The sequence below is a fragment of the Delphinapterus leucas genome, chromosome X (assembly GCF_059928025.1).
Source record: "Delphinapterus leucas isolate spDelLeu-1000000601 "Yukka" chromosome X, BTC_Dleu_Yukka2, whole genome shotgun sequence".
Classification (NCBI taxonomy): Eukaryota; Metazoa; Chordata; class Mammalia; order Artiodactyla; family Monodontidae; genus Delphinapterus; species Delphinapterus leucas.
The window spans coordinates 122,646,568-122,662,644 of NC_143150.1; the positions used below are offsets into that span (position 1 = coordinate 122,646,568).

At 42.2% G+C, this 16,077-nt stretch overlaps 1 protein-coding gene across 2 annotated transcripts; it reads left to right on the plus strand.

Annotated features, from left to right (window-relative positions):
* Positions 1-690: 690 nt before the first annotated feature.
* LOC111170998 (uncharacterized) lies at positions 691-15,786 on the plus strand. Of its 2 annotated transcripts, XR_016391415.1 has the most exons (5): positions 691-3,123; positions 3,665-3,741; positions 4,007-4,158; positions 9,311-9,402; positions 14,467-15,786. XR_016391415.1 is itself a non-coding variant. In XM_089904792.1 (4 exons), exons 1-3 carry the CDS (start codon positions 2,766-2,768, stop codon positions 4,133-4,135), a joined length of 564 nt encoding a protein of 187 aa, XP_089760918.1. In that variant the 5' UTR covers positions 691-2,765; the 3' UTR covers positions 4,136-4,158; positions 9,311-10,293. The 2 variants fall into 2 exon arrangements, 1 of the variants encoding a protein (XP_089760918.1); XM_089904792.1 differs by lacking the exon at positions 14,467-15,786 and having other exon boundaries at positions 9,311-10,293.
* Positions 15,787-16,077: the final 291 nt, after the last annotated feature.

Here is a 16,077-nt window from a genome sequence, read left to right on the forward strand (position 1 = left end):
TTATTGCAAACTATTGAGTGTAGTTCCCTGTGCTATACAGTAGGCCCTTGTTGATTATCCATTTTCTGCATAGCATTGTGTATGTGTTAATCCAAAACTGTTAATTCATCCCTCCTCCCACCTTTCCCCTTTGGTAATAATAAGTTATAAGATTTTATACTTCTCAGAAATGGGGGAGCTGAAAGAGAGGTATCGTTTTAAATGGAAAAGCATTCGAAACAAGATTGAAGCTTCAGCCAAGATTATTAGATGTACATCCTTGGAAAGAAATCACTTCATTTCTCTAATGTTGAACTGACAAATAAGACAAACCACTTCACTGAACTTGCTTATAATAAAGTGATGGAAATATCAAATGGAAGTGGTAGAAACATCTTATTTTACCCGAGCCTTATACACTGCTCTATGTTAATTACAGTTTGGCTCACACATTTGTCGATTGAAGTTACAATGTTCTCAATTTCTGTTACTGATCCTCCAGAGTGGGCCCCAACAAGTGTCCCCCTGCTCAGTGTCATTGGAGCCAACAGAACGAGACTGACTTTCGTTCAGAAGCAAAGGAAACTTTCTATTTTGATAAGAGAATGGAGAGGTGAGAGCGTGCGCTCCCCCGCGGGCTGTGGGCCCGGCTGCTGTGTAGGGATCCCGTCAGCGTCAGCGGGAGGGAGGGGGCGGAGCTCTTGAGGGCCCTGTTGGCTGGAGCTCAGGCTCTATGTCGCGGAGTCTGCAGGGGCCCCACGAGCTGAGGTGTCGACCCAGCCATTCTGCAGTAGGAAATCGGGTCTGAAGTGCCGGGTGTGGGACCTCTGCATGCGGAACCCTAGGAGCACGTGAAATTAGACAAAGCACAAAGGAAAAAAAGGTTAGACTTTATTGCCCAGATTCTATTTTTACCTCCCAGGATATTTTAATCGGCATTGCCGGTGACAAACTCCTCCTCTGACTTTTGTCCCGTTCCTCATTCTAGGGCCGCTGAGGATGCAGACCCCTCTTCTGAAAATGCTTCGTTCTGAGTTGGGAGTCCTCTTACCCGGGGGGGGGAGGGGCAGAACTTCTCCCCAGCAGCCTCCAGGTGAGGTTGATTGTCCCCAGGTCTCCTGCCTCACTTCTCGTCCGCCTGAGCACCAGCATTGGAAGTGTTATAGATTCTAATGTCCTTTAAGGGTCCCGGAAAGAGATGCGCAGAGACGCTGGGGGGGCCGGTTTTACCCCGCCCCACATTTGTTCGGCCACCTTAGGCTGACGGTTTCTGCCAGCCTAGATGCTCTGACCAGTAGTCTGCGCTTTCTTCAATTAGGTTCCATGAATTAACGTGCAAACAGCACCAGGTGTCAGAGCCCTGCCCGCTCACCTCCCAGACAGTCCAGGGTCGGTGGTGGTCCAGGACCATGACGGCCACTGAGTCAACGGTCTTTTGAAGTAGCCAGGAGTCCAGCCAGTCTCATTGGCCGCCGTCACCGCGGTGTCTGTAGGCTTTTCTATGGTGACAGTGTGATATACGGTTCCCCTGCCAAGCTTATTAGCTCACCTTTGTGTGCAGTAAGTCCTGCAAGCAGTAGTCTGCTCTTTTGGGGCACACTCTTGTTGTTTTCTGAGAGAAACTCCAGGTCAAGTGATGGTCACACGAGTCGTCGTGGGGGCCCATTGCCCCCGGTTGTCTCTCTGGAGGTTGTAGTTGGAGGGCCTCCTCACTTGAGGTCAGTGTGCCCACGGAGCGATCCCTGCAACTTCAGGGCATGGTGGGTGGTTAGGATCACCACGTGGGGTCCTTTTCCCTTAGGAGGGAGCTGGCCTTGTGGGCTGCTGATTTCCAGGTTTTTAGATACCACCAGTATCCTGGCCGGATGGGGCAGTGGGCCAAGCCCTTGGTGACCGAAGTTTATCCTACCTGGAGGGCATTCTTGTGTTGTTCCATTTCAAGTGGTCCCAGTTTTTGCACTAATACTCCAAGGGCGATTCTGCTTCTACGGGGAATGTAAAGGTCAAAGGGTTTAGCTAAATTAGGGAGTTCCAGGCCAAGAGTCTGAATTGACTGCTCTTTCCATTTTTGAAAGGCCACTTCTGGATTCTATTCGAAAGGATCATCATCTTTTCCTGTCAATGTTTCATATAGAGGCCCAGGTATTAGACTGTAGTTAGGGATCCCGATGCAGCAAACCCCAGCCTCCCCAGGAACCCTTAAGCTGTCTTCTAGTTTTAGAAGGTGTAAGGCTGCAAATGGCTTCTTCCCTTTCCTGGGATCGGCTTCTCCGACCTTCTGTGAGAATGAAGCCCAGGGAGGTCACCTTAGTCTGTGATATTTGCACTTTTTTCTTGGACACCTTGTATCCTTTATTGGCTAGGTAGTTCGGAGGCCTCCTTAGTAGGGCTGGCGATCAGAATGTCCTCTGCATCTTGAAGGAGGGTTCCCTTTTCCAGAGGTAGAACTTTTAAGGTCTTTAGCTAATGTTTCCCCAAGGATGGTGTGGGAATTTTTGAACCCATGGGGCAGGACGGCCCAGCAGTATTGTTTTTGTTGTATGTTGAGTCCTGCCACTCACAAGCCAAAATTTCTTGTGACTCTGGGACTAATGGAATACAGAAGAAGGCATCATTGAAGTCTAATACAGAATACCATGTCCTGGTGGATGGTAGAATGACCAGCAGGGTGTAGGAATTAGGAACTATTGGATGTTTATCCTCAGTGGCTTCACTGACTGTCCGGACATTCTTTACCAGGTCCCCAGCAGCCCACAGGGCTCTCGTGGTCAGGCCAATCCCAGGATATGGATCTCACCTGGGCAGGATCCCCCCATCCCCCCGCAGCCCATGGGGCTCTCGTGGTCAGGCTGCTCCCAGGATATGGAACACACCTGGGCATGTCCCTAGCAGCCAACGGGCTCTCGTGGTCACGCCCCTCCCAGGATATGAAGCTCACCTGGGCAGTTCCCCAGCAGCCCATGGGGCTCTCGTGGTCAGGCCCTTCCCAGGATACGGAGCTCCCTGGGCAGGTACCCCGGCAGGGCTGGGCACAGAGAAACCATGCACATAGCCCTCATTGCAGAGCACCTCCAGCACACCTGTCGTTCAGAGCTGACACAGAGCACCTCAGAGGAGGACTAGAACGAACAGCAGCTCCGACAGGTCTGTGACCCTGGGTGTCACTCTGTGCGTCCTCCCTCCACCTGTCTTCCAGAGACTTTCACTGCAGCCGGGGCACCAGGCCTCTGTCTCCACCCCCCCCCACCCCTCCTCTCCCTGACTCCTGGGTTCCTGTCATTAGGAGAGGGTCTTCTTGAAGTTGTCTCCCACTCATGGGCCAGGTAAAATTATTAGAAAACAAGCCAGAGCTGCAGCCTTCTGTCTATTCTGACTCTCAGGAGCTCACACCTGTTCCTTGGACCTGGCCGGTTCAGCAAGGTCCATTTTCTGCAACTGTGAGCCCCTGAGGGGTGAGGATTGGCTGACCTGGGCAGCCTGACCCTGCCGGCCTGCCCTCCCCAGGTGTGCCTGGGTTGAGGTCAATATAAACACCGCTCCAGGCAGCAAGAGCCCCCGCAGCTGTGCGTGACGCCATATTCTCTGCCCCTTCAGCAGTTTCGGGGCTGGGCTGGTGTGAGGGAGTGAGGGGCCACGGCTCTGTGGGTGGTCCGGTGTGAGTCGCGCTCTGTTGGACTTTCTGCAGGAGTTGCCGGGCTGCCACCTGCTAAAGAAGAGGATGTGTCACCCATACCTGTCGCTGGAATTTCTCCCCGGGCAGAGGTGAGGAAGGAAAAAAGCAGTGGGGGCCGGGACAGGAAGGGTATCTCAGGGAGGGAAATGGAAAGCTTCCAGAAGAGCGCCCGGGCCCAGGACCATCCTGGCTGGCCTGCAGGCACCAAGTCGGCCGGCGTGCTGTCGCTGGTGTGGCTCCACAGCCCTTCCTCTAGGCTTTCAAGTCCTTGTACATATTCAGGTGTTTTACCTGGGAGGGGTGGGAACAGTTTACCAGCAGCTGGCCTGGGGCTCAGCTGACGTTTCCCCACAGATGCCTCAGGACGGTCCCCCAGCTTCGCAACGAGGACGCTCCTTGCGGGGGTGCTGCTGGCTGCATGGGAGACGATTCCCCACCTCTGATCAACTTCAGAATTGTTTACCACTGGAGCAAGTGCCCTGATAGTGTTTTGCTCTGTATAACTGGTGGGTTCTGTTTTTTCTTTTTAGGTTCAAGGTAGATTTTATTCCTCTGTTTTGTATTTATAGATATAAGCATGGAAATAATTCATTCATATAAATACATCTGTGTGAAGGGAAGAACTTTTTATCTGTTTTATTTTTTTTAAATTTTCAATTTTATTTATTTATTTATACAGCAGGTTCTTACTGGTTATCTGTTTTATACATGTAAATGTATACATGTCAATCCCAATCTCCCAATTCATCCCACCCCACCCCCCCACAGCTTTCCTCCCTTGGTGTCCATACGTTTTTTCTCTACATCTGTGTCTCTGTTTTTGCCCTGCAAACTGATTCATCTGTACCATTTTTCTAGGTTCCACATATATGCATTAATATACAGTATTTGTTTTTCTCTTTCTGACTTCACTCTGTATGACAGTCTCTAGGTCCATCGACGTCTCTACAAATGACCCAATTTCATTCCTTTCTATGGCTGAGTAATATTCTGTTTTATATATGTACCACATCTTTATCCATTCATCTGTCGGTGGGCATTTAGGTTGCTTGCAATACCTGGCTATTGTAAATAGTGCTGCAATGAACATTGTGGTGAATGTGTCTTTTTGATTTATGGTTTTCTCTGGGTATATGCCCAGTAGTGGATTGCTGGATCATATGGTAATTCTATTTTTAGTTTTTTAAGGATCCTCCATACTGTTCTCCATAGTGACTGTATTAATTTACATTCCCACCAATAGTGGAAGAGGGTTCCTTTTCTCCACACCCTCTCCAGCATTTGTTGTTTGTAGATTTTCTGATGATGCCCATTCTAACAGGTGTGAGGTGATACCTCATTGTAGTTTTGATTTGAATTTCTCTAATAATTAGTGATGTTGAGCAGCTTTTCATGTGCTTCTTGGCCATCTCTATGTCTTCTTGGAAGAAATGTCTGTTTAGATCTTCTTCCCATTTTTGTATTGGGTTGTTTGTGTTTTTAATATTGCACTGCATGAGCTGTTTATATATATTGGAGATTAATCCTTTGTCCATTGATTCGTTTGCAAATATTTTCTCCCATGTCTTTTCGTCTTGTTTGTAGTTTCTTTGCTTTGCAAAAGCTTTTACATTTCATTAGGTCCCATTTGTTTATTTTTCTTTTTTATTGCATTACTCTAGGAGGTGGATCAAAAAAGATCTTGCTGTGATTTATGTCAGAGTATTCTTCCTATGTTTTCCTCTAAGAGTTTTATACTGCCCGGTCTTACATTAAGGCCTCTAATCCATTTTGAACTTATTTTTGTGTATGGTGTTAGAGAGTGTTCTAATTTCATTCTGTTACATGTAGCTGTCCATTTTTCCCAGCACCGCTGATTGAAGAGACTGTCATTTCTCCATTGTATAGTCTTGCCTCCTTTGTCATAGATTAGTTGACCATAGGTGTTTAGGTTTATCTCTGGGCTTGCTTTTTTTGTTTTTCCTTTTACACCTTTATTGTAGTATAATTGTTTTACAGTGGAGTGTTAGTTTCTGCTGTATAACAAAGTGAATCAGCTATACATATTATATCACCATATCCCCTCCCTCTTGCATCTCCCTCCCACCCTCCGTATCCCACCCCTTTAGGTGGTCACAAAGCACTGAGCTGATCTCCCTGTGCTATGTGGCTGCTTCCCAGTAGCTATTGATGTTACATTTGGTAATGTATGTATGTCCATGCCACTCTCACATTTCATTCCAGCTTACCCTTCCCCTCCCCATGTCCTCAAGTCCTTTCTCTACGTATGTGTCCTTAATCCTGTCCTTCCCCTAGGTTCTTCATAAACTTATTTTTCTTTTGATTCCATATATCTCTGTTAGCATATGGTATTTGTTTTTCTCTTTCTGACTTACTTCACTGTGTAGGACTGACTCTAAGTCCATCCAGGTCACTACAAATAACTCAGTTTTGTTTCTTTTTATGGCTGACTCCATTTGGAACATTATGGAGTGTTCTAATTTCATTCTTTTACGTGTAGCTGTCCAATTTTCCCAGCACCACTTACTGAAGAGACTGTCTTTTCTCCATTGTATATCCTTGCCTCCTTTGTCATAGATGAGTTAGCCATAGGTACATAGGTTTATCTCTGGGCTTTCTATCCTGTTCCATTGATCTATATTTCTGTTTTTGTGCCAGTACCATATAGTCTTGATTACTGTAGCCTTGTAGTATAGTCTGAAGTCAGGAAATCTGATTCCTCCAGCTCTTTTAATTTCCCTCAAGAGTGCTTTGGCTATTTGGGGACTTTTGTGTCTCCATACAAATTTTAAGATTTTTTTGTTCTAGTTCTGTAGAAAATGCCACTGGTAATTTGATAGGGATTGCACTGAATCTGTAGATTGCTTTGGGTAGTATAGTCATTTTCACAATATTGATTCTTCTAACCCCAGAACATGGTTTATACCTCCATCTGTTTATATCATCTTTGATTTCTTTCAGCAGTGTCTTATAGATTTCTGAGTACAGGTCTTTTACCTCCTTAGGTAGGTTCATTCCTACATATTTTATTCTTCTACATGCAATGGTGAATGGGATTGTTTCCTTAATTTCTCTTTCTGATCTTTCATTGTTAGTATAGGCATGCAAGAGATTTCTGTGCATTAATTTTGTATCCTGCAACCTTACCAAATTCATTGATTAGCTCTAGTAGTTTTCTGGTGGCATCTTTAGGATTCACTATGAATAGTATCGTGTCATTTGCAAACAGTGACAATTTTACTTCTTCTTTTCCAATTTGTATTCCTTTTATTTCTTTTCCTTCTCTGATTGCTGTGTCTAGGACTTCCAAAACTATGTTGAGTAACAGTGGTGAGAGTGGACATCCTTGTCTTGTTCCTGATCTTAGAGGAAATGCTTTTAGTTTTTCACTATTGAGAATGATATTTGCTGTTGGTTTGTCATATACAGCCTTTATTATGTTGAGGTAGATTCTCTCTATGCCCATTATTTGTAGACTTTTTATGATAAATGGGTGATGAATTTTGTCAAAAGCTTTTCCTGCATCTATTTTTATTCTACAATTTTAAAATATGGTGTATCATATAGATTGATTTGTGTATATTGAAGAATCCTTGCATCCCTGGGATAAACCCCACCTGTTCATGGTGTATGATCCTTTTAATGTGTTGTTCAATTCTGTTTCCTAGTATTTTGTTGAGGATTTTTACGTCTATATTCATCAGTGATATTGGTCTCTAATTTTCTTTTTCTGTAGTATCTTTGTTTGGTTTTGGTATCAGGGGGATGGTGGCCTCATAGAATGAGTTTGGGAGTGTTCCTTCCCCTGAAAATTTCTGAAGAGTTTGAGAAGGTTGGGTGTTAGCTCTTGTCTAAAAGTTTGATAGAATTCACCTCTGATGCTATCTGGTTCTGGACTTTTGTTAGTTGGAAGAGTTTTAATCACAGTTTCAATTTCATTACTTGTGATTGGTCTGTTCATATTTTCTATTTCTTCCTGTTTCAGTTTTGAAAGGTTATACCTTTCTAAGAATTTGTCCATTTCTTCCAGGTTGTCCATTTTATTGGCATAGAGTTGCTTGTAGTAGTCTCTTAGGATGCTTTGTATTTCTGTGGTGTCTGTTACAACTTTTCCTTTTTCATTTCTAATTTTATTGGTTTGAGTCCTCTCCCTCTTTTCCTTGAGTCTGGCTAAAGGTTTATCATTTTTGTTTATCTTCTCAAAGAACCAGCTTTCAGTTTTATTGATCTTTGCTATTGTTTTTATTTCATTTATTTCTGCTCTGATATTTATGATTTCTTTCCTTCTACTAACATTGGTTTTTGTTCTTCTTTCTCTAGTTCCTTTAGGTGTAAGTTTAGATTGTTTATTTGAGATTGTTCTTGTTTCTTGAGGTAGGCTTGTATTGCTATAAACTTCCCTCTTAGAACTGCTTTTGCTGCATCCCATAGGTTTTGGATCAACGTGTTTTTGTTGTCGTTTGTCTCTAGGTAGTTTTACATTTCCTCTTTTATTTCTTCAGTGATCTCTTGGTTATTTAGTAACGTATTGTTTGGCCTCCATGTGTTTGTGTTTTTTACGTTATTTTCCCTGTAATTGATTTCTAATCTCATAGCATTGTGGTCAGAAATGATACTAGATATGGTTTCAGTTTTCTCAACCCCAATATCCTAATATATCCAATCCTTACACCTTTCCATTTGGTGAACCATAACTTTGTTTAATGAATCTGTGATTGCCTTCCTCTGTGGAAATATATTCACTGGTATCAATTTTTAGCTAACATCTCTAAGTGATATTATAGGATATGTGTCTTTTGCTGTCTGACATAGTACAATTTACCTGATTACCTCTAGAATAATCTATGGTGCTGCAAATGGCATTGTTTCATTTTTTTCCCTAGCTAATATTCCATCTGCACATGTACCAGTTCTTCTTTGTCCACTCACCTCTTGATGGACTTTTTGGTTGCCTCCATGTCTTGGCTATTGTAATATTGCTGCAGTGTACATTTGCCTGCCTGTGTCTTTCCAATTCTGTCTTCTTATGTTATAGGCCCACTAGTGGGCCTCCTGTATCATATGGTATCTCAGGGTTTACCTTTTAAATGCACCATGATTCTGTACTCATTAGTGGCTCTTTCCAGGTTACATCCCACTTAAAGTTGAGGGTATGCATTTCTCCACAACACCTTCAGCATTTAGTGTTTGTAGTTTTCTTGCTGATGGATATTCTGACTGGTGTGAGCTGATACCTCTTTGTGGTTGAATTTGCATGTGACTCATAATCCCTTGAAATTGAGCTTTAAAGCATGTCCTTTTTATTTTTCAAACTGTGACTACAGCTTAGTTCGTCAAAGTGTTTTCTTAAAGTATGTGTCACATTTTGAAATTTATTGGCCATAACCTCCCTCAAGACATTTTGAGGGCAGGTTTCATTTACAGCCCTGCAGTACTTGTTCACATGAAGTGACCATTGGCACAGGCTTTAAAGCTGCTTTTGCAGGAAACGGCCAGAGAGCGGCAGCCTTTCTACGTACCCCACGCTGGTACTAGGGAAACAGACCTTCCTTCCAGTGGTGTTCCTCAGATATCAATTAGACTGCCATGTGCCCTGATAAACCTGCAAAAGCTTATGTCTCATTACTCATGTTTGTTTTTTTAATTCATATTTTCTAGTGGAGTAATATTGCATTGTGTACATGGACCACTTCTTCTTGGTGCATTCCTCTGTTGATGGACATTTTCGTTGCTTCCAAGTGTTGGCTATGGTAAGTATTGCTGGAGTGCAGGATTGCCAGCCTGTGCCTTTTGATTCTCATTTTCTCAGGTAATAGGCCCAGCAGTGGGTGTGACTGTTTGACTAGTAGCTCAATGTTTCCTTTTTCAAAGCACCTCCATTGTGTTTTCATTAGTGCCACTTACCACGTCCCCCTTAGAACCGAGGGTACGCATTTTTCCACAACCCCTTCATCATTTATTGTTTGCAGAATGTTTGGTCGTGGCCATTATTACTGGTGTGAGCTGATAGGATTTTGTAATTTGGATTTGCATGTCTTTAATAATTTCTAATATTCAGCATTTTCCCACACCTTTCTCTTTTCTTTAGGAAAAAAAAGTGTGAGTACAATATACCTCTTGAAATTGTCTTCTTGGAAGATTGCCCTCTTTTGAATTTTGTGGTCTATTTTCCATCCCAGGATTTTTTTTGAGAGCAGGTGTCATTTACATGCCTGCAATGAGTGTGAATATTTAGTAACCATTAGCACTGGGTTTAAAGCTGCTGTTTTGGGAAACGGCCACAAGGCGGCAGCATTTCTCCATTCCCAAATCTGGTTACTGGGCAGCAGAGGCTATCTGGAAGTCCTGTTAACAGGTTGTAAATTATAATGGAATGTGCCACGAAAAAGCCCCTGAAGTTTATGTCTCATTACTTCTTGTTCGTTGTTTTAATTGTTTTAATCGGTGTAATGATTAGAATACAGTTTGTCCTAGGTGTACACAATCAGGTTCATTCATACATCTTATATATCTATTCATGTACAGATCCATTTCCCATGTAAAGGACTACAGAGTGTTCCATAGACCTCCCTTGCTATGTGCTCGGGCTTCTTGATATATATACTTAATCTGTATATGTATAGGTATGGTAAACCTAATCTTAATTTATCCATTGCTACCACCTTTCCTTTTAGATATGCATAGTTTGTTTTTTAAGTCTGTGTGTGTCTTTCTCTGTGGAAATATGTCCATTTTTGTCAGTCGATAGGTAACACCTATAAGTGATATCATAGGATATCTGTCTTTTGCTTTACAACTTACCTCATGTTCTGTGATTATCTTTAGGCTCATCTATGATACCTCAGAGAGCAGTGTTTCATTGTTTTCCATGGCTAATATTCCATTGTGAACATGGACAGCTTCTTCTTTATCCATTCATCTGTTGATTGACATTTAGGTTGCTTCCATGTCTTGGCTATTGTGAATAAGGCTGCAGTGCAGCTTTTGCAGCCTCTGTCTTCTGGATTCTGGTCTTCTCAGGTGAGAGGCACAGTGGTGGGCCTGCTGCATCGAATGGTAGCTCAATTTTTACTTTTCAGCGCAGCTCCTTTCTGTTCTCATTATTGACTGTTACAGCTTTACATCTCACTAGCAGCTAGAGGGTACACAGTTTTCAAAAACCACTTCAGCATTTATTATTTGTAGACTTTTTGCTGATGGTCAGTCAGCCTGTGTGAGTTGAAACCTTCTTGTAGATTAGATTTGCATGAGTGTAATAATTCCTGAGGTTGAGCTTTTACCCATTTTCCTTTTTTTTAAAGACAGTGAGTAAAACTTACCTCTTCATACTATCTTCTTCAAAAATTTGCCTGTTTTGAATTTTCTTGGCCATTCCCTACCTCAGCATAATTTTTTAGGGCAGGTGTCCTTTACAGCCCTGAGTCCTTGTGAATGTTAAGTGACCACTAGCTGTGGGTTTAAAGCCGCTCTTGCGGGAAACGGCCACAAGGTGGCAGCATTTCTACATTTCCAGCTCTGGTGTTTTAGGCAACAGAGCCTTCCTGGAAATCGTGTTAGTAGGCTTCAAATTAGAGTGGAATATGCCAGCACAAACCCCCAAGAGCTTATATCTCCTTACTTGTTGTTTGTTTTTTAAATTTAATTTTTATTAGGTATCAGAGCAAATTTTATAAAAATGTTGTTCTCCTAGGTGTACAGAATCTGGTTCATCATATCAATGTATCTGTCTATTCATCTTTGGATCCTTTCCCGTGTAGGTTATTCCAGAGTTTTGAGTAGACCTCTCTTGGTGTTCCATACGTATTTTGTGATTATATATTTCATATGTGTTAGTACATGTCTGTTAACCCCCATATCGTAATTCATTTATTCCTTACACCTTTCCATTTGGTTAAACATAATTTTATTTTCTTAGTCCATGCTTTTCCTTGTCTTGGAAATAAGTACATGGGTATCAATTTTTAGGTAACACCTAGAAGTGATGTCATAGGGTATCTGTCTTTCAGTTTCTTTCTTCAAGTTGGGTGGTTATCTCTAGGTCCTTATATGGTGGTGCAAACAGCACTGTTTCATTGTTTTCCGTGGCTAATATTCCATTGTGAACATGGACCTCTTCTTTGTGCATGTTTCTGTTCATGGACATTTTGGTTTCTTCCAACTCTTGGCTATGTTAAATGTTTCTGCAGTGCAGGATTGCTAGCCTGTGTCTTTTTCATTCTAGTCTGCTCAGGTGATAGGCGCATCAAAGGACCTACCAGATCACATGGTAGCTCAATTTTTACCTTTAAACGCACCTCCATTCTGTTCTCAGTACTGACTGTTACCAGTTTACATCCCCCCAGCAGCTAGAGGGTACACAGTTCTCTCAAACCCCTTCATCATTTATTCTTTGTAGAGTTTTTGCTGATGGACAGTCTACTGGTGTGAGTTGAATCCTTTTTGTAGATTAGATTTACATGAGTCTAATAGTTCCTGAGGTTGAGCTTCTATCCATTTTCCTTTTTTTAACAAGAGAGTAAGTCAAACTTACTGCTTCATAGTACCTTCTTGAAAATTGTGCCTTTTTTGAATTTTTTTGGCTATTCCTCACCTCAGGACATTTTTTGAGGGCAGGTGTCCTTTACAGCCCTGAGTCCTTGTGAATGTTAAGTGAACATTAGCTGTGGGTTTAAAGCCGCCCTTGCGGGAAAGAGCCACAAGGCGGCAGCATTTCTACATTTCCAACTCTGGGTTTTGGAAAACAGAGCCTTCGTGGAAATCGTGTTAGTAGGCTGCAAATTAGAGTGGAATGTGTCAGGGCACACTCCCAAGAGCTTATGTCTCCTTACCTCTTGTTTGTTTTTTAAATTTAATTTTTATTTATTATCAGAGCAAATTTGATAAAAATGTTGTGTTTTTTCTAGGTGTACAGAATCTGGTTCATTATATCTATGTATCTATCTATTCATCTTTGGTTGCTTTCCCATGTAGGTTATTACAGAGTGATGAGCTCAATTTTTAACTTTAAACGCACCGCCATTCTCTTCTCACTACTGGCTATTAACAGTTTATGTCCCACCAGCAGCTAGAAGGTACACAGTTCTCTAAAACCCTTTCAGCATTTATGTTTTGTAGACTATTTTGCTGATGATCATTCTGACGGTGGTATGGTGAACGTTTTTGTAGATTGGATTTTCATGGCTTTATTAGTTCCTGATATTGAGCATTATTCCATGCATTTTTTTAAACAAAAATAAAGAAAAGACAAAATGTGTGCAAAATATGGCTCTTGACATTGTCTTTTTGAAATGCTGACGTCTTTTGAATTTTCTGGTCCATTTACAACCCCAGGAATTTTTTGAGGCCTGGTGTCCTTTACAGTCCTGCACATATTTTGAATATTAAGTGACCATTAGCGCTTGGTTTAAACCTGCTGTTGTGTGAAACAGCCACAAGGCGGCAGCATTTCTCCTTTACCAAATCTGGTTACCAGGGCAACAGAACCTTAATGGAAGTCCTGTTCTAGGTTGAAAATTAGAATGGAATGTGCCAGGAAAAATTCCATGAAGTTTACGTCTCATTATTTTTTGTTCATATTTTTAATTTAATTTTAATTTTTTATCGCAGCAAATTGGATTACAATGTTTTGTTTGTTCTAGCTGTGCAAGATGTGGTTCTTTTACACATATACATGTATCTATTCTTCTTCGGATCCTTTTCCCATGTAGGTTATGACACAATGTTGAGTAGTCTTCTCTTGGTATTCCATAGGTCTTTGGTGATTATATATTTCACATGTGTTTGTAATATCTCTGTTAACCCCAATATCGTAATGTATCCAATCCTGACACCTTTCGATTTGGGGAACCATAAGTTTGTTTAATGAATCTGTGACTGCCTTTCTCTGTGGAAATATCTTCGTTGTTATCAATTTTTAGGTAACACCTATAAGTGATACCATATGTTAGGTGTCTCACTTTCTCGCTTACTACAGGTTGTGTGATTACCTCTAGACTCATCTATGGTGCTGCAAATGACATTGCTTCATTTTTTCCTGAGCTAATATTCCATCTCTACATGTAGCAGTTCTTCTTTGTCCACTCATCTGTTGATGGACTTTGGGTTGCTTCCACATCTTGGCTATTGTAATACTGCTGCAGTGCAGATTTGCCTGCCTGAGTCTTTCCAATTCTGTCTTCTTAGGTTATAGGCCCAGGAGTGGGCCTCCTGGATCATATAGTAGCTGAATGTTTACCTTTTAAAGGCACCTCCATTCTGTGTTCCCATGAGTGGCTCTTACCAGGTTACGTCCCACTTGAAACGGAGGGTATGCATTTCTCCACAACCTCTTCAGCATTGATCGTTTGTAGTTTCTTTGCTGATGGTTATTCTGAGTGGTGTGAGCTAATACCACTGTGTGGTTGGATTTGTACATGTCTCATAATCCCTTGAAATTGAGCTTTGAGGTATGTCCCTTTATTTTTCAAACTGTTATCACAGCCTACTTCTTCAAATTGTTTTCTTGAAATATGTGCCACATTTTGAAATATTTTGGCCTTTACCTGCGTCAGGACATTTTGAGGGCAGGTTTCCTTTGCAGCCCTGCAGTACTTGTGCATATGAAGTGACCGTTCGCACCGATATCCAAGCTGCTGTTGCAGGTATCGGCCAGAGGTCGGCAGCATTTCTATGTTGCCCACGCTGGTACCTAGGGAAACAGACCTTCCTGCCAGTGGTGTTCCTCAGATATCAATTAGACTGCCATGTGCCCTGATAAACCGCCAAAAGCTTATGTCTCCTTACTCATGTTTGTTTTTTTAATTCATATTTTCTAGTGGAGTAATATTCCATTGTGTACACGGACCACTTCTTCTTGGTGCATTCCTCTGTTGATGGACATTTTCGTCGCTTCCAAGTGTTGGCTATGGTAAGTATTGCTGGAGTGCAGGATTGCCAGCCTGTGCCTTTTGATTCTCATTTTCTCAGGTGATAGGCCCAGCAGTGGGTGTGACTGCCTGACTAGTAGCTCAATGTTTCCCTTTTCAAAGCACCGCCACTGTGTTTTCATTAGTGGCTCTTACCACGTCCCCCTTAGAACCGAGGGTACGCATTTCTCCACAATCCCTTCAGCATTTATTGTTTGCAGCATTTTTGCTAATGGCCATTCCGAGTGCCGTGAGCTGATAGGTTTTTGTCATTTGGGTTTGCATGTCTTTAAAAATTCCTAAACTTCATCATTTTTCCACGCCTGTTTCTTGTCTTTTACAAAAAAGAAAAGAAAAGAAAAACGTGGGGGTACAATATACCTCTTGGAATCGTTTTCTTGGAATGTTGCCCCCTTTTGAATTTTTGGTCGATGTTTGACCCCAGGATTTTTTGGAGGGCAGGTGTTATTTACAGGCCTGCAAGTTTGGTGACTATTTAATGACCATTAGCACTGGGTTTAAAGCTGCTGTTTTGGGAGACGGCCACAAGGAGGCAGCATTTCCCCATTCCCAAATCTGGGGACTAGGGCAGCAGAGCCTTTCTGGAAGTCGTGTTCCTAGGTTGTAAATTAGAATGGAATGTGCCAGGAGAAACGCCCGTAAGTTTATGTCACATTACTTCTGGTTGGTTTTTTAAATTATTTTAATCGGGGTAACGATTAGAATATTGTGTGTCCTAGGTGTACACAGTCTGGTTCATTTGTACATTATACACGTGTATTCATGTCCAGATCCTCTTCCCATGTAAAATATTACAGAGTGTTCCGTACACCTCCCTTGCTACATGGTCGGTCTTTTTGATATATGTATATAATATGTATCTGTATACGTACGGTAACGCGAATCTTAATTTATCCATTCCGCCCACCTTTCCTTTTAGATAAGCATAGTTGTTTTCTAAGTCTGTGAGTGTCTTTCTCTGTGGAAATATGTTCATTTGTGTCAGTTATTAGATAACGCCTATAAGTGATATCATAGGATATAGGTCTTTTGCTTTCCGACTTACGCCATGTTCTGTGATCATCTCCCAGCTCGTCTATGGTGCCTCCAAGAGCAGTGTTTCATTGTCTTCCGTGGTTAATATTCCATTGTGTACACGGACCACCTCTTCTTAATCCATTCGTCTGTTGATGGACATTTTGTTGGCTTCACCGTCTCGGCTATTGTGAATAAGGCCGCAGTGCAGCTGTTGCAGCCCGGGTCTTCTCGCTTCTGGTCTTCTCAGGTGAGAGGCCCGGCGGCGTGACTGCTGGATTGAATGGTACCTCAATTTTTACTTCTGAAGGCAGCTCCTTTCTGTTCTTATTGGCTGTTACCACTTTACATCTCATCAGCAGCTAGAGGGTACACAGTTCTCTAAAACCCCTTCAGTATTGATTGTTTGTAGAATTTTTGCTGATCGTCAGTCGACAGGTGTGGGTTGCAAACTTTTTGTAGATTAGATTTGCATGAGTCTAATAA